The sequence below is a fragment of the Primulina eburnea genome, chromosome 2, assembly GCF_022965805.1.
Source record: "Primulina eburnea isolate SZY01 chromosome 2, ASM2296580v1, whole genome shotgun sequence".
Taxonomy (NCBI): domain Eukaryota; kingdom Viridiplantae; phylum Streptophyta; class Magnoliopsida; order Lamiales; family Gesneriaceae; genus Primulina; species Primulina eburnea.
The window spans coordinates 41159485-41177240 of NC_133102.1; the positions used below are offsets into that span (position 1 = coordinate 41159485).

The 17756-nt window shown below is 36.1% G+C and overlaps 2 protein-coding genes across 2 annotated transcripts; one reads left to right on the forward strand and one right to left on the reverse strand.

The window, feature by feature from the left end:
• Positions 1-451: 451 nt before the first annotated feature.
• On the reverse strand, positions 452-3745 carry LOC140824324 (zinc finger BED domain-containing protein RICESLEEPER 1-like). The gene is made up of 4 exons (XM_073185926.1): positions 3634-3745; positions 1091-2752; positions 696-1011; positions 452-585 (listed from the first exon to the last, which is right to left on the reverse strand). Exons 2-4 carry the CDS (start codon positions 1655-1657, stop codon positions 452-454), a joined length of 1017 nt encoding a protein of 338 aa, XP_073042027.1. The 5' UTR covers positions 1658-2752; positions 3634-3745.
• A 10017-nt stretch (positions 3746-13762) lies between these two features.
• Positions 13763-15280, forward strand: LOC140823216 (F-box/kelch-repeat protein At5g26960). The gene has a single exon (XM_073184426.1). The coding sequence runs from the start codon at positions 13809-13811 to the stop codon at positions 15057-15059; it is 1251 nt and encodes a 416-aa protein (XP_073040527.1). The 5' UTR covers positions 13763-13808; the 3' UTR covers positions 15060-15280.
• The last annotated feature ends 2476 nt before the right edge of the window (positions 15281-17756 follow it).

Here is a 17756-nt window from a genome sequence, read left to right on the forward strand (position 1 = left end):
AACCACTTTGCCATGTTGCATCAGAACACAGCCCAACTAGAGCTGTCAATCGGGCCGGCCCGTGTCGGGTTGGGTAGGCCCGACTCGGGTTGAGAAGTGGTCAGCCCGTGGCGGGCCGGCCCATTGGGTTGGTGGGTCGGGAAATCCCAGCCCAGCCCACCAAAAATGGGCCGCGGGTTGGGTTAAGGCAACCCACGGGTCTAAAAAAATCTAAACAATTTCAATACATTTGCTTAGTTTTGCATACTGTAGTTCACCCAAAACAATTGACAAAAAACGCTGTGCTGTAATCTGAATAAAAAAGGGTTGTTGGCGGTCAAAGAATCCAAAGATTAAATGTTAAAACATGAAATGCCACAATTGACAGTGAAATAAACGAACAAAGTGCTAAAAAGTTAGTTCAAAGAAATTAAAGTTCATCAAATTAGACAAAAAAAAACAATACAATTTTTTAAATTTCATTAATCATGAAATCATTCATATCAAATTCTTCTCCTCCATCTTCATCCTCTCCCCCTTTATCAATATCAGCATTTGATCCCTGATTAGACAATGCTGTTTTAACACTTGTGTCGTCTTCATTACCTTGATCAACATTAAAATACAAAAATACGAATGTGGTTAAAATTAAAATAATAATAAACTAATTTATCAACTAAGTCAACAACAAACTACAAATTTGCAAACAAAATTACCAACGTAACCATGCAACCAATTGCGAGTGCAAATAAGAGCTTGAATTTTTTCAGGAAGTGTACAACTTCTATACTTGGTAAGCACACGAGCACCGATGGAAAAAGCTGATTCTGATGCAACAGTAGTAATTGGAATAGCCAAAACATCACATGCCATCATTGCTATGGTGGGGTACCGATGTTTTTTATCCTTCCAGTACTCCAAAACATTCAAATCTTGATGATATGCAAATTCAAGTTTTGGCTCCTCCAAATAAAGATCAATTTGAGATTTTCCAACATTTGTAATTGTCTGGCTCTCATATGCCATCATTTCCTATATTAATTGCAATAATTATGATATGAAAATATAAATCAGTTAAATAATACAAGAAAAAAAGTATTAGAATACTTACATAAAAAATGCTTTTGCTCTTTCCTTTACCTTCTCCTGCACTTTGGGGAGCAATTTGTGTGCTAGAAGAAGATTGTGGTCGTGAAGAACTTGCATTGTCAGTCTTAGAATATTCATCAAAAAGCTTATAGAAATTTGCTTTCACAAGTTCTATCTTCTCTAGACATTTAACAAAATCACTCTCAACCTTAGAATAAAAAAACTCCAACATCGAAAGCTTTATCCGTGGGTCAAGAATGGCTCCAAATGCAAGCACCATGCTATATTGTGTCCAATACTTTTCAAACTTTCCCAACATTCTTTTACACATATCACTTATCACCTCATCTTCATGCATTAAGTTTTCCTTTAACAAAACTTCAATCTTCCAGACTTGCATAAAATATAAATTTGATGTAGGATAAGAAGAACCGGAGATCAAATTGGTAGTGTCATAAAATGGCTCAAGGAACTCACATATTTTTTCTCCTCTTTTCCACTCTTCACTTGAAGGACAAAATTTATAATTCTTGTCATTGAATTGAAGGAAAACAAAAGCTTTCTTATACTTGATGGCACTATCAAGCATTAAATATGTCGAGTTCCAACGAGTAGACACATCCAATCGCAAGCCAATATTAGTATCAATGCTACCGACTGCTTGTACACATTCTTGAAACTACTTCATCCTAGTCTCCGAACCTTTAACATACTTGACTGACTCTCTAATTTTATTCAAAGCAACAACAGCGACTTTCAAACCTTCTTGGACAATTAGATTCAATATATGAGCAGAACAACGAACATGAAAATACTCACCGTCACACAATAAGCTATCATGCAAAGAGAGTTGCTCTTTCAAATTAACTTGCATGTTGTCATTACTAGATGCATTATCCAATGTCAAAGAAAAAACTTTTTTCTCAATTCCCCACTCCTTCAAAAATTCAAATAATTTTGCTGCTAATTCAACTCCTGAGTGTGGTGGAGGCATATGAAAAAAGCTAAGAATTTTACTATTCAACTTCCAATCATTATCAACAAAATGAGCAGTCAAGCAAATATAACCCTCACTAGTGCACGACGTCCACAAATCTGAAGTTAAACAAACTCTATTCTGAATAGTAGCCAAAACATGCTTAAGTTTCTCTTTTTCCCTCAAATAGATTCTTTTAATATCACAAACAAGAGTGTTTCTAGAAATACAAGGAACATCGGGATTTATGTATTTCATCCAAGCTCTAATACCATCATACTCAACAAACGAAAATGATAAATCATGTCTAATGATTGCACAAGCCAATAATTCACGTGCAATTTTTTGGTCTATTTTCTTAGACCTCATCTTCCCATCTTGATCAAGAATCATTTGTCCTACATCATGGAACTTCAATTTGCTACAAGTTTTCTGATGACGCCACAACGTAGAAGTTCCATGTTGTTTAGTCCCACATTGATACTGTTTTTTACATCCATTACATTCAGCTTTACCTAAACCATCAATCCCTTTGATTTTCTTAAAATACATCCAAATATCAGAAGTTTCTATACGTCTTTTTGGTTTAGTTGAACCCTCATCATTCTTAGGATTTTTCAGTTCATCAACATCCACATCGGCAGTTTGAGTTTGAGAAGAAACGTCCATTTCAACAGTGAGTGAGTTCATATGGGGAAGTGCAAGTAACTGCCAAAACAGAAATTTTATTAAGTCAATTTCGTTTTTGTAAATATTCTAAAATTTGAAACTTCAACTCTATAGGAACAGTCGAACAGGAAACATGCTTAGAACAAAATTTGAATCAAACAAAGATACACCTCAAATACATTTATTTTAGGTCCATTCATCATCAGGAAATGCTTTACCAGACCAACAACAGTAAGATTTATCACTTGGAATATAAATTTTATTAAATAAGGAATGTGGCATTTAAATCCAAAAAGAAAAAAAAAACGAATTGTAAAAAGAAATAAAAAGCTGCCAGTAGGCTACCAAACTCTACCTTCCACATTAATTTTAAAATTACTTATTTTTTATATTAATAATAAAAACCCAAAAAACTTGTATTCCCTGTCTGAAATATAAGTGTTAATTTTTTATTAAATATTGTGAGTAATTCCATTTGTTAGCTTAAGGCTTATTACCGGTGCCATGGCTTTGTTCATTTCTTAACATGATGTACATTTATTCTAATCACAGATCAATCCAATTTTATTAAAACCTGCATCCTTATTAAAACATGATGATCCAAAAATTATAAATATCAATAGTAAAAGCGGGGAGAAAATACCGAAACAGAAGTACAGAACACATCCCAATTTTTATTTCTTAAAACCTTAAATGTCTCCTGTTATTTCAGTTTTTTGTACATCATTTATAAGCTAAAATTAGTTGATATTATAATTAACAAATAATAAATCGATCAACAAATATCCTCTGTAAGGCATCTCAATCTTTTAAAAACTCTTCGAAATGTTTCGATGATTCACAAAATCTTTATTCCACCACAATTCCTTTCACCCTGCGTAGCCCAAAACTAAATAATAAAACATCATTTCATGGAATACCTTTAGATGGATCAAGAGTCTTTAGTAAATAATTTTGGTGCAGTAGGCCGCCGGCGAGGAGTGAGGGCCCTCTGGAACAGCCGAACAGGAAGAAGCTTTGGAGAAAATTAGGTTTCTCGGTAGAATAGGAAGTTTCCCCATAATGTAGGATAAATTTAATCATGGGCCATGGGCTAACCCGAGCCCATCGGGTTAGGCCCAATTCAACCCACAGCCCGAGCGGCTGGGCCCGTTTAGGCCCGAATTAAAATGGGCCAACAAAATAAAAACCCAACCCATTAAATTTTATTGTCGGGCTGGGCCAACCCAGCGGGCCCAGCCCATATTGACAGCTCTAAGCCCAACCCTTTACCAGACGCATCTGTACAAACCACAAATCCTCCGGTACCTGAGGGAATAGTAAGCACAGGTGCAGTGGTCAATCTCGTCTTCAATTCAAGAAAACTAGCTTCACATTCATCTGACCAAATGAATCGTTGATTCTTCTGTGTCAATTGAGTAATAGGTTTAGCTATCTTCGAAAATCCTTCAATAAAACGACGATAATATCCAGCTAAACCCATGAAGCTACGGACCTCAGGAACATTCGTAGGTCTTGGCCAATTCAATACAGCTTCGACCTTCGCAGGATCAACAGATATGCCATGTCTCGAAATGACGTGGCCCAAAAATACCACTTTGTCCATCCAGAATTCGCATTTGGACAATTTGGCATACAAATGACTAGTACGAAGAGTTTGAAGTACCAGTCTCAGATGTTCAGCATGCTCCTTCTTCGATTTCGAATACACAAGAATATCATCAATAAACACAATAACGAATCGGTCTAGATAATCTCGAAAGACCCGATTCATTAAATCCATAAAAATAGCAGGAGCATTCGTAAGACCAAAAGGCATAACCAGGAATTCATAGTGGCCATACCTCGTACGAAAAGCAGTTTTGGGCACATCTTCGTCTCGAACTCGTACTTGATGATACCCAGAACGAAGATCAATCTTCGAGTAAACAGAAGTACCCTGAAGCTGATCAAACAAATCATCAATACGCGGAAGTGGGTACTTGTTTTTCACAGTAACCCGATTCAGTTGCCTATAGTCGATACACATTCGCATCGTACCATCTTTCTTTCGAGCAAATAAAACTGGAGCTCCCCAAGGTGATACACTCGGTCGAATATATCCCTTATCGAGAAGATCCTGTAATTGTTCTTTCAATTCTTTCAATTCCATTGGTGCCATACGATAGGGAGCTTTAGAAATAGGCACAGTCCCCGGCACAAGATCAATACTAAACTCAACTTCTCGATGAGGAGGAAAATCAGGAATCTCATCGGGAAATACATCCGGAAACTCTTTCGCAACAGGAATCTCAGATAAGGAAGATTCCTTCTTCGAAATATCAATAGCGTAGATAAGATAACCCTCATCTCCGCTAGTCAACAATCGAGACATCTCCAAGGAAGATACCAATGGAATTTTGGCTTGGGAACCCTTGCCATAAAAATTCCACTTGGGTCCATCAATCGGTCGAAATCGAACCACTCCATGACAACAATCAACAGTAGCTCGATTCGTCATCAAGATATACATGCCAACAATACAATCAAAGTCGTGCATAGGGAGGACAATCAAATTCAGAAATACCACATTATCCTCGTATATCAATACACAATTATGCACAACTTTCTCAGACAATATAATCTTCCCTGCTGGCGTGGCTATCGACAAAGTATCATACAACGGGTTACACTCAATATCGTGAGATGCAACAAATGCATGAGATATGAATGAATGAGATGCTCCTGTATCAAATAAAAAACGTGCAGGATAATCGCAAAGCGTGCAAGTACCTGCAATCACACCACCAGGAGCTTCTCTCGTCTGATCTTCAGTCATGGCGTACACTCTCACTTGAGGAGGAACTTGGGCACTCTGACCACCCGGTCTTCGATATCGTGGGACACTCGACTGCTGAAAAGATGGAACAGGAACAGCAGGTCTCATCATACTAGGGCCACCTCTAAATCCTGGCTGGGGTTGAGCAGAAGTCGTACCCCTATTTGGACATACTCGAGAGAAATGGCCTTCCTGCCCACATTGATAACAAGTACCAAACATACCTCGACACTGCTCGATAGTATGTTTACCCCCACAATGGCTACAATAGGGAGCCATCACAGGACTCCCTCTCTGTGATCCACTAGAGCTCGAAGAAGACGAAGAAACAGAGCCAGTCTTCTTGAACTTCTTACCCCTCGGTCGCAAAGTAGGCTGCTGAGCTGACACCGGTGGTGGAGGAGTATACTGTGGACCTCCCCGCCTAAGTCCAGCCTCGGCTGCCTTAGCTCGTTCAACTGCCTCTGCGTAGCTGGTAGGCAATCCAGAAACAACATAGGTATACAAAGCAGGATGTAAACCATTTACAAACCTGTTATATTTTGCCCTCGCATTCCCAGCCACGTGAGGTGCATACTTCAACAAAGTAGAAAATTTAGAAGCATACTCTGCAACAGTCATCGTTCCCTGCTGCAGATTATTAAATTCATTCTCCTGAGCAGTATAATAAGAAGGAGGAGAATACTGCTCCAGAAATTGGGCCTTGAAGACATCCCAGGTTACTTCAGTCCCGGCCTCTTTCAATCCAATCTCAGCGGCTTCCCACCAAGATTTAGCTCGGTCTTTCAGCTGATACAAAGCAAGTTTCAGTCTCCGAGCCTTGGAATACTCAACAATATTAAACAAGTGCTCGATATCCTTCAGCCAGGCCTCGGCTCTTTCAGCACTCTCAGTGCCAAAGAACTTCGGTGGTTTCAGATCCTGAAATCGAGCCATCACAACATCCATGGACAATCCTTCAAATTGCCCAACAATCCTCTCAGTACTGCTACTCGCAGTTTCATTTGTGTGATCCATCTACAAATCAAAAGATGAATATCACAGTTTTCATATCAATTTCATAATCTCATCATCTCATATCATCATCTCATATCATCAATCTCATCAGATACTTACTCAAATCAAATCACATAAGAGCAAGTAATACAAATAAGGCAAACACATACGCACAATTCATTTGTGCCTATTCAAGTGTACACAAGACTCAATAGAGAATTCTCAGCTATGCTCTGATACCACTCTGTGTGGGGCCCTTAACTCCTAATCGTTATTACAATGCAATCTGATTAGGGTTTAATTAATCACAGCGGAAAACGGGTTTAAAATTTCTTTACAATGAGCCCAAAATATCTCTTCTGATATTTAAATACTAAAAATAGTATCTAAATTCAAATCATAAACACGCCCACACGTAATCAATCACATACAAACATCTCATATCCTCGAGACATGCCCCGGTATATTGATACATAAACATATATACTGGGAATCAGACATAAACATAAAACCTCAGCCCAAGCTGTGGCTCCCACCAGAAGTACCCTCTCCGGTCTCCTGATATCCTGGAGTACCTGCCATTGTCCACACACAAAGACAACAACAGCCTCCCTTGGGGGTGAGCAAAGCTCCGTATGGAACAACCACAATATATACCACAAGTATCTAAACAATGATATATGGTATGCAATGCATGTATGTCGTGGAGGTATCAGGTCAAATGCCCATCCACTGAGCACATGTCAGAATCAATCGAATCGCTATCAAATCAAATCAATGTTCGAGCTGGCACACCGGCCGATATGGGAATACACATATGATAGCGTCGACGAAGCGCCATCAATCCCACATCTCATATCCAATCATATGGGGCCACAATTGTCTATGCTTTACGGGTCATATAATACCGGCATAGCGATTGTGTTCACAAACCCCGAAATCCAATCAAATCATATCAGGGTATCCAAGGATCATAGCTCAACGTGCATGTCATGTATCGATGTATGCATAAAATGATGTGTGTTAACAAAACATTTATTTTGTACATCGATACTCAAATCTCAATGTCATGTATGCCACATAAATCAACAAATAGGGCATATAGACACATAATCTCAATCCAATCAATCCAATCAATCCGACATATATCATATAATACAGATACCTGTCGTATGTTACCCGGTTGCAACATACCTCAATTTCTTCGCTTCCAGTTGATGTAGCCTGAAGATATTGATATAACACTTTATCTACATTAATTACATACTCATTTCAATCAATAACATACTCCAAAATCATTAATATGAGTTTCAAATATCATTTGAAACTTCAAAAATTCATATCAAATCAAAATCATATCATAATTTAATTCCGACTTCGAATACAAGTTTCTTGTCGGTTATTCTACTACATATCAGAAATTCAACTTCAAATACATGCTATTCCAGCACTATGATATTTAAAGCTGCTGGAACTCGAAGAAAATTACCTCAGTCTGAAGCCCTCAACGCGCAGATTACAAATATATAATTTGTTTTGCGTTTAGACGGCGTTTCAAAGTCGAATCGGAAGAAAGAAAATCAAATTCCCGAACTTTCTCTCGAATTCTACGATAACTATTGACGGAAGAAGGAAAGAAGGAATTTATTCTCCTCCCACCGCCTCTCGCGCTCGGGCGGTAGAATTCTCGCGCCCGAGCGCGAGACATTCTGCCCCCGGATTTTATTTACGCCGCGCTCGAGCGGTCAAAAGTTACCGCTCGGGCGCGGAGTGTTCTGCCCGAACACTACCTTTTCATACTTTGGCGCTCGGGCGGTCATTTTCTACCGCCCGGGCGCCACCTCTTCTGTACAAATGTTTGTATTTGTACTGTTTTGGCGTCCGGCCTCTCCACTCGAGCTCTTACAACGTCAATTCATATTCAATATTCATTTCCCAATTTCATTGTCATAATATACATCAATTACATAATCATATGACAATTCCATAAATTATCGATAATCACGTAGGATTTACGATAATACGATACACGGTCCTTACACCACATGTCCACCAGTCACAATTTTTAAAACTTTCATTATTTCAGGTGTTGGATCTTTTGAATGTTTTCTTTGTAAGTGTATGTCGTGATTTGAGATGAGTTCGATGCTTAGGTTGACATCCTACTTCTCGATGGTCAACTATTTTCCTAGATTTGTAAGATCTAGTCTTTGTCTAGACCATAATGGTCTTGGTTACCACGAAATAATTCTACTTCTGGCATAAAGATGAGATCTAAAGTTCCTTTTTTTTTTACATTTATGGCTTGCTTCCAATTATCATTGGAAGATCATTTTTTTACAACATAAATTAGTACGTTTATTAATACCCTTTAAAGGTTTGTAATTTTTTTCTAATCCTGCCATATGGCACCTTTATGTCAATTTTTCTTTAAGAAAAGATGCTCGTCTAGAAAGAGTATCTGGATTGTCAGGGATATATTATCTTATTAGCATTTTTCTCCAGAGAATTGACATTTTAGCGAAAAAAAAGCTGCATTTTTATATTTTCTTTTATCCCTGAGTATCATCTATACTTATTAATGTATGCATCTAGTGAATAAATGTCATGTAATTCAAGCCTATACAGAACTTGAGTATATTTATTTTCCTTATTTGTATCTTGATTGTTGAAATAAATATACCCCTATAAATTATGCTTTAAATAGGACAGTCATTCTCCCGGCTATCTTGCTTAGATATTTTTCGTCTAGGACTGATTCTTTGGTTTATACCGAATTCATGTCCAAAGTAATTTTAACTGATCCCATAAGACTCATTTTTAAAATTTTAATGAATATTTCTCTGTTGAGATCAAGTATTTCTGATGCGATTCTCATAGTCAATGTCCAACCATCTATAAGATCTTCTCTGTTTTTGAAGTGCAGTACACTAAGGTTATGCATAATCACATGAATATGTTTGATTCTATAACTGATTTTCATAGGATGTCTGGTGCAAGAGAATTTGATTTTTCCTTAACCTTATTCTCGATGGGTGTGCTTCTCCACCAACTTAGAAATCATTTCGAGGTCCTCCCATGTTTTTATTATAAGATACACTCTTTCCCTCGATGATTCTTATATTCTACTAACTAAAGGATGTTCAACCCATTTGTATTCATTTTCAAATGTACGACATTGATATTTGAAAAAGATTCAGCAAGATCTTGTAGATTATCTAAATCAATCATTCTATAGTTTTCATCAGATTATTTTATTTTTTGAACTAGTTTTAATAAGATTGATCATTTTCTCTTTGTCGGTTAAAGGTTTTTGTACACTTTGACCTTCCCTAGTCTCAAAAGATAGTGACAATCTTCCTTACGAGATCCTCTTACTGGAATTGGGTTGTTCTTCTAGAGTTTGGGTTCTTGTTTGAATATCATTTAATGTTTAAAGAATTTCTTATTGTTTTTCAAATATTGCTTCAATTTTTCGTGGTATATAACAGAGTTGATTGTCATAATTTTGTATCGTCTTTTGGATCTTCATAAGATCTCTGAGAGTTCAGAGGAATCTGACACTGTTTCTAAGAACCTATTACTCCGAATCATAAGTTTACTTTAGGATTCTGATATGTTGTCTAACATTGGTTAGATCTTCTTGTAATTATTCTAAACATTGGAATAAGTCTTGAAAATATTTAATCTCGAACATTGGTTTGTATATATAATTTTTAAGGCAATATTATCCTCAAACATTTAAATAAACAATAATAATAATTTTGTATGTTTGAAATATTTACTTAAACTCTGATACTATTTTCATGTTGCAATATAATAATTTCTTAATAAAATAGAATAAATGGTAGTTTGGGCATTTTTTGGAAATATATATAGTTTAGGACCAATTTGGGCAAATTCCTTGAAACGCAAAGGTATAATTTGGGATACTTGAGATTGAATTAGGATTTTGTTAAACATTAGGGATCGAATTAGAATTTTCTATAATATATAACTATTGTCCGTTAATGCTTAATTTATGTGTAATAATACACAATTACGATAAGAATGACCAATTTATTATCATAACATAAATGTTTTACTTGATTTAGAGTACTCAAATTTTGTATATTAAAACTCAATTATTGTTAAATAATATTTATTTATTATTTATCGATTATTGATTGTTATATGAAGGTGATAATATTACCAACTAATACTCAAACATCATTCTCACTTTAATCTAGTCAAAAACACATAATTGAATCCCAAATCAAATAGTTTTTGGATCCAATCATTGTTGCGTAAAATAATTGATGTTGAATATCAATTGTTCTATTTGGATTTTTGTTTTCATATGACATTTGATCATGTTCATTAACATTAATTAATTATTAAGATACAAATAGTAAATAACAAAGAAACTAAATTTAATAATTTAATTGATATGAAGATTATATGAATTTAGTATGAAAATGTAGTATATTGTTTGAGTAGATCTCTTGTGGGACGGTCTCACGAATTTTTATCTGTGAGACGGATCAACCTTACCGATTTTAACAATAAAAAGTAATACTCTTAGAATAAAAAATAATATTTTTTCATGGATGACCCAAATAAGATATTCATGCTAGATGTCAAAATTTGAAGAAATACTAGCAATTTTGATTTTGGAGATGACGAAATTTTCTATTGTATTTCTAAATATTTACTCAAGTGTGTAGTTGATAGATGTCAATTTGGAAAATTTGAGGAACTTAAATTCAGTTAAACTTAAGCTGCAAATCTGACGAGATGCAGTATTTTGATCATATATCACAAACTGTTTATCCAAATGACAATTCGCCAAAACGGTTAGAAAACCAACTCAATTATCTAAAAGTCGTATTTCAGACTAGTCAACTTAGTTTGGAGGTTATTCATGCTAACTGGAAGCTGCAAGATCAAGTTGGAGGTCATGAATATAACAAACGACTAGACTTGAGCAATTATAATATTTTGATCATATTTCTCAGCTCGATTATCATAATGTGAAAATTTAGTATTCGTTAGAAAGCTAATAAAGTTATCTACAAATCATCTTCCAAAGACAAGGTCTGAATAAGAGCTTACATATCTTATAAATCCCGAGAAAACTGCTAGTTATGACTGGTTTTTCACTGAATGAAGAACAAGTTTTATATTATGTATGTCAGATATTTCTAACATATCTCTCTCATACGAACTTGAAATCGAGTGATTATTGATTCTTTGTAAAGCTAATAGAAAGGGCTATAATTTTCACGTTCATCGCTTTGCGCAAAAATCGATTAATCAAGAGACATAATCAAAAGAGGAGACCGACTAGATTTGGACCAAAGTCTGGCCTTCCAACTCCAGAAGCTAATCAAACTCCAGCCGCACCGCTCAAAATCCAGGCGCTCCAAAATTTGATCGGACTGCTCTTGAAGTCCAGCCACCAAACTCCTACCAAACTACTCTGAAGACCAGCCGCCAACCCGATATTAAAAAGTAATCATGAAGTCAAATATGATTGTTTTAATATAAGAAACATTACAGAACTTTTGCAAACGGTTAAATTCTTGTGTCTAAGGTCTATATCATTTTTAGAGGTTATAAATACAACACATTTAAGATCAAACAACAAGCTTTTATGGATACTCAAAGCATGTGCAACTTAGTTGAAGAAAAACAAGTTAGAGTAATAGCAAGCCCAAGAAAGAAAGTCTAAATATATTGACTAGCTTAATGAGAGTTATCTCATGTGTGTGAGAATATATTTGAGAGATTAATACACTATAAATGATTAAATCTCCATCATACAATTACTCGCACAAAAGATAGATGAGCTTCAATATATAGTTGAGTGATAGTTTTTACGCAAAGACGTTAAAGATTGTATTTATAGTCTTGAAATAAAAGACATTAGATATTATGCAGATTGTGAGATTGTTATGTACAATTGAGAGTGTGTTAAGAGTTTCAATTAGGCAATGGATAAGTCTTAAGTCGAAGAGTATGTCTCTTGTGAGATGATTTCACGAATCTTTATCTGTGAAAAGGGTCAACCCTACCGATATTCACAATAAAAAGTAATACTATTAACATAAAAAGAAATACTTTTTCATGGATGACTAAAATAAGAGATCTGTATCACAAAATACGACCCGTGTGACCGTCTCACACAAGTTTTTGCCTAAGTCAAAATAGGTTTGTACACTAAGTTATATAAATCAAACTTTTCTAATGGATCTTTTTTAAGTAGAATTAGAAGTGACGTAAAAGTTGTTATTCTGTAAACATCTATAAGCAAATTTGTGTCTCTTTACTTTGTGTCATTTAATCATTGTTGTTGGTTAGATAACATTGTTGAAGGATTTTTTGTGTTATTTCAAACAGCAAAATATTATATACAAAATATTTGATAAAATACTTCAACTAAAAATATTTTTACACTTTCAACTTTAATAAATTTTAAATATTTTACAATTTTAATCGATTTTAAGAATAATTATTTTAAATTTCTTCCGTTTGGTTTGAAAATTAAATTCAATTTAATTTCTCGGTGATCGATATTTTTTTAAAGTGTGAGTCTCATGTGAGACCGTCTCACGGATCATAATCTGTGAGACGGGTCAACCCTACTCATATTCACAATAAAAAGTAATACATTTTCATTGGTGACCCAAATAAGAGATCCGTCTCACAAATATTACCCGTGAAACCGTCTTATACAAGTTTTTGCCTTTTTTAAAATATTTCAAAAACAAACTAATCTAACTCAATTTTTATCATCCAATTGATCCTATCACCGAATTTTCATTCAGTGATTAAAAAAAGTTAAATTTGAGGAAGATAAACATGTAAGAAAAGTATATTATTAATAATAAGATTAATAAAAAAAATCAATAGTAAGAAGAAAAATAACATTATTGATCCAATTATTCTAATTTTTATTAAGTTATTCCTTACTATCAAAATTAATCATATTAAGAAATAAGTAATAAGGAAAATAATGTACCGAATAAAATTAATAATAAATTATTTATAAAAAAATAAATGTATAGAAGTAGTAAAATTTAAGAATAATAAATGAAAATCATTAATAATACCTGATATGGATAATAATATTAAAAATGAATATGGAAAAAAGATAAATGAAAATAAATAAAGTTTGGGAATTTTTTTGGAGTTTTCGAATAATTAAATATAAATTGATTTGAAATAATTAAATTATTAATCTAACGAAACCCATATTTATCGAATAGACAGCAACGCAGATTGAACATCATCAATCGCATGTCATCGTCATCCGAAACCTGCAGTTCCCGACACTTCTCATGGCTGGTAAAATCTTGCTTCCCCGATCCCCTTCGGCACCCCTCCCCCCTTTCCACCGCCACCGGCACCACCACCATCTCCTCCCTCCCGGATGACCTGCTCCTCGAATGTCTATCTAGAGTGCCGCACTCTTCCCTCCCTTCTATCCCTTTCGTCTGCCGCCGATGGGGATATCTTCTCAACTCTCCCACTTTTCATGTTCTCCGCGTCCGCCACCACCTCGTTTTCAGCACACTGTTTTGCGTTTCGATCTCCAGTTCTGCCCTTTTCACGGCGACGCTTCGCTTGGATGCTGGGGATTGTCCTTTGTGGAAAGTGTCGTCTTTTGTTCTTTCGAACGATGGAAATGGATTTGATTTGGGGAGTGGCTCTAATTTTTCTCTGTTCTCGCATTTCAGATTGGTGTCTATTGGCCGGAAGATTTATGTCATCGGTCGGACGGCGATGCTCCGGTGCGATACTTGGACTGGGACTTTGGTCACGAAGTCGGGGATGAGTTTGCAGAGGAAGAAATTTGCCGCCGCAGCGGTGGAAGGGAAGATATACGTATCCGGTGGTTCTGCGAGATTGTCGACGGTTGAGGAATATGACCCGGATGAGAATGCGTGGCGTGTGGTGTCTGACGCGCCGAGGAAAAGGTATGGATGCATCGGAGCTTCGGTGGATGGGGTGTTTTACGTCATTGGAGGGCTGAAGATCGGCGGCGCGTCCGTGAACGACGGTGGTTCACTTGGGGCGGAAATGACGCATGTCTACGCCAGCTCGATGGATTTATACGACGTAGCTGCGCGTGGATGGCTGAGAAGCCGAGCAGTCCCAAGCGGTGGCTGCGTGGTGGCGGCGTGCTCTGCGAACGAACACATCTACATCCTCTCGAGCCACGCGGTGGAACTCTCGTTCTGGAAATTCAACGGGTCTAGGAAAAGTAAAAGCTTCGGAGAATGGTGTAGGTTGAAATGTCCGCCGGTGCCACCGCAGGTTCGTGTGGACAGCACGGTGAGGTTCAGCTGCGTCGGGGTGGCGGAGAAGGTGGTCTTGATACAGGTGGTCGGCTGCATCGATGACTTGCTGCGACGGAGCGGGAGACTTGAGAGGGGGTTCAGGGAGAGATTGGTGCTGTTGTATGATATTGCCGCCGGGGAGTGGAGTAGGGTGGCGGATCTGCCGGAGGTGATCCGACGCGCCGCCTGTGTTTGCGTTGAATGTTGAGTTAGTACTCTTTCTACTACGTTCACGGGTGCGTGAAGCTGAAGCATTTGACTGTTTACAGTCTCGAGACAAAAAAAAAAAATTGAAAGATTGGTGTAATTAAGGATTTGCCTTAATCCAAGTTTAATTGTTAAATAATTTTTAGGGTCAAAGAATTGGAATTTGTATTGTATTTGATAGTATTTTCCAAAGCTTCTGAGTCATACATTAATATTTCTTCACATTTCTATCAAATTTATGATAGAATAAAATTTTAATTTTCTCATAGTAAAATTAGATTTTAAGGATGCACCTAACAAAACCCGTTACAGTTAGAGTAGGTTTGATGTGAGACCGTCTTACGGATCTTAATCTGTGAGACTGATCAACTCTACTCATATTCACAATAAAAAATAATACTCTTAGAATAAATAATAATAATTTTTCATGGATGACCCAAATAAGAGATCTGTCTCACAAATACGATCCGTGAAACCGTGTCACACAAGTTTTTGTCTTATACTTAACGTAAGAAGTCCGATGAATATTAAATATGTTCTTTCGGCTCCATTTTTTCACCGTAAACATGAGTGTGGTTGATCCGTCTAACGAGTAAAGATTGGTGACACCGTTTCTCAAAAAATCTATTAATAAAAATTACTTTTCTTTTTTAAATATAAATTAAAAGACCAAAAAAACATTTAAAAAAGAAATAGAAGCCTTAATCGTCGCCTAGGTTTACCGACTCAACCTTTTTCTAGGCGGCCAGTCGCTTGTCTTTCCCCACCAAAAAGAGTTTATCATGGGCTCTAATTCCTCGCACAATTACAAAGGTAAAGCAAAAAACACTCATAACTTACGAATGAAGAGGTTGAACAACCAACTTTAATAATGTTACATAACAATTTATATTTCCATCGCTTTTTCTTTAAATTAATTTCGTGATACATATTAATAACTCGACTCGATTCATAAAAATAATCATTTTTCTATTTCTAAAATAATACTTATAAGTGCGTGTATGGATCAAGTCCACAAATCTCCATAAACACGAGAAAGCTATAAAACAATTCTCTAAGAGTGATATAGACGCCAAAAAGCAATAAATCAATTTCCCAAAATTTTCCAATGTATCCAGGGTTTTTTATTATTAATTTTAAAAAATTGTATCTTAAAAATAGTATGTATGGACTATGGTGGCGTTTTGCACTAACGCGAGTCCGCTGCAGGCTGCAACTAGCCCAACAGCTTTTTCAGCGTCCTGTTTCGAGACAAAAAATTTTCTTATTATAAATAAAAGGGAGGAAGCGTAAAATAATCAAACGAAAAAAATATAAAAAAATATTTATCTATACAAAAATAAATATTTATTTATATGAAATGTGATGATTGATTTTTTATTTTGTACATATATTAATTTTTTTTTTTAATTTATGCTTATTTACTTTTTAAATTAAATTTTATATGTGTTATTTTATTTCTTATTATAATATTTTGTATTAGCTTATTGTTTCGACAACTTATTTCAGAATGACGGAAAATCAAGGTTCAGAAGATCGCATTGTTCTTTTATGTCATCAACAATTTTTTCTGAAACTGTTGATGATATTGTAAGAGTTAAGCGATGAGACAATCTAGTTTGGATGTTATTTGTTGGAAATTATTTACACAATCGTGTCCTTGTTTACTTAAATCATATGTGATTTTATGGGGTTTTACAATGTGTTTTTCGGTGGTTTGACAATCATTTGATTACTGCTTTTGTTGAACGATGGTGACACAATACACACAAATTTTATTTTAGATGTGGTGAACCGATTGTGACGTTACAAGATGTTTCGATAATTTGGGGTCTAACAATTGATGGTGACCCGATGACTGGAATAGATGTTTCATATACAGTTGACCAATGACAACATACATGTCTTGACTTGTTGGATTTGTGTCATCATCATCGCATTTTAAAGGTTGTCATTTGTCTAAAACTGTACTACACGATTATTGAATTTCTACCCTTATTGATAATAATAATTCGGAAATAGATGTGTAATATACCTGTTGTGTAGCGTTGGTGATTGTTGGAGGAATATTGTTCCCGGATTATCAAGAAGGTTCGGCTAGACTCATAGTTTTGCAACTACTACATGATATTGACACTATGAAATCTTATAGTTGAGGAAACACAGTTTTAGCATTCCTATTGTAATGCCTGAGAATTATAGAAGTGATCAACCAAGATTATCAATCTTCATTAACGTGAGACTCGGAAGATATGAGAATGTATGACATGCAATGATGGAAGAAAAGACATGAGAATATTGGGTTTTGCAAGACCGCACCCGCGCCCAGAACATGAGTGCACCCGCGGTCATTAAAAATGGAATTTTGAAGGTGAGGCCGAAGCATCACCGCACCCGCGGTGCAATCAAGACTGCACCCGCGGTGCATGGACAGTAAGTTGTCAAATTTTATTCGAGGCGACACCGCACCCGCGGTAAGAACAAGACTGCACCCGCGGTCTAAGATGTACCGCACCCGCGGCGCTGAATTTCAGAAAATGAAAGATAATGTCGAAGCATGAGCGCACCCGCGGTGCATGACACGACCGCACCCGCGGTCATGCGTGTTGCTGAAAAATGAGGCCACGTTTCAGATTTTGCATGCAGTATATATAGGGATGATTGACACGTAAATCCTTCAGAATTTCAGAAAGGGGCG

Bases quoted from the DNA above. Each gene is read 5' to 3' on its own strand.
- LOC140824324 (XM_073185926.1), bottom strand. From the start codon at position 1,657: ATGCTTGATAGTGCCATCAAGTATAAGAAAGCTTTTGTTTTCCTTCAA. The intron at 1,012-1,090 runs GTAAGTATTCTA...CAATTAATATAG, and splicing joins AGAGCAAAAGCATTTTTTAT to GAAATGATGGCATATGAGAG. The intron at 586-695 runs GTAATTTTGTTT...ATGTTGATCAAG, and splicing joins TTGGTTGCATGGTTACGTTG to GTAATGAAGACGACACAAGT.
- LOC140823216 (XM_073184426.1), top strand. From the start codon at position 13,809: ATGTCATCGTCATCCGAAACCTGCAGTTCCCGACACTTCTCATGGCTG.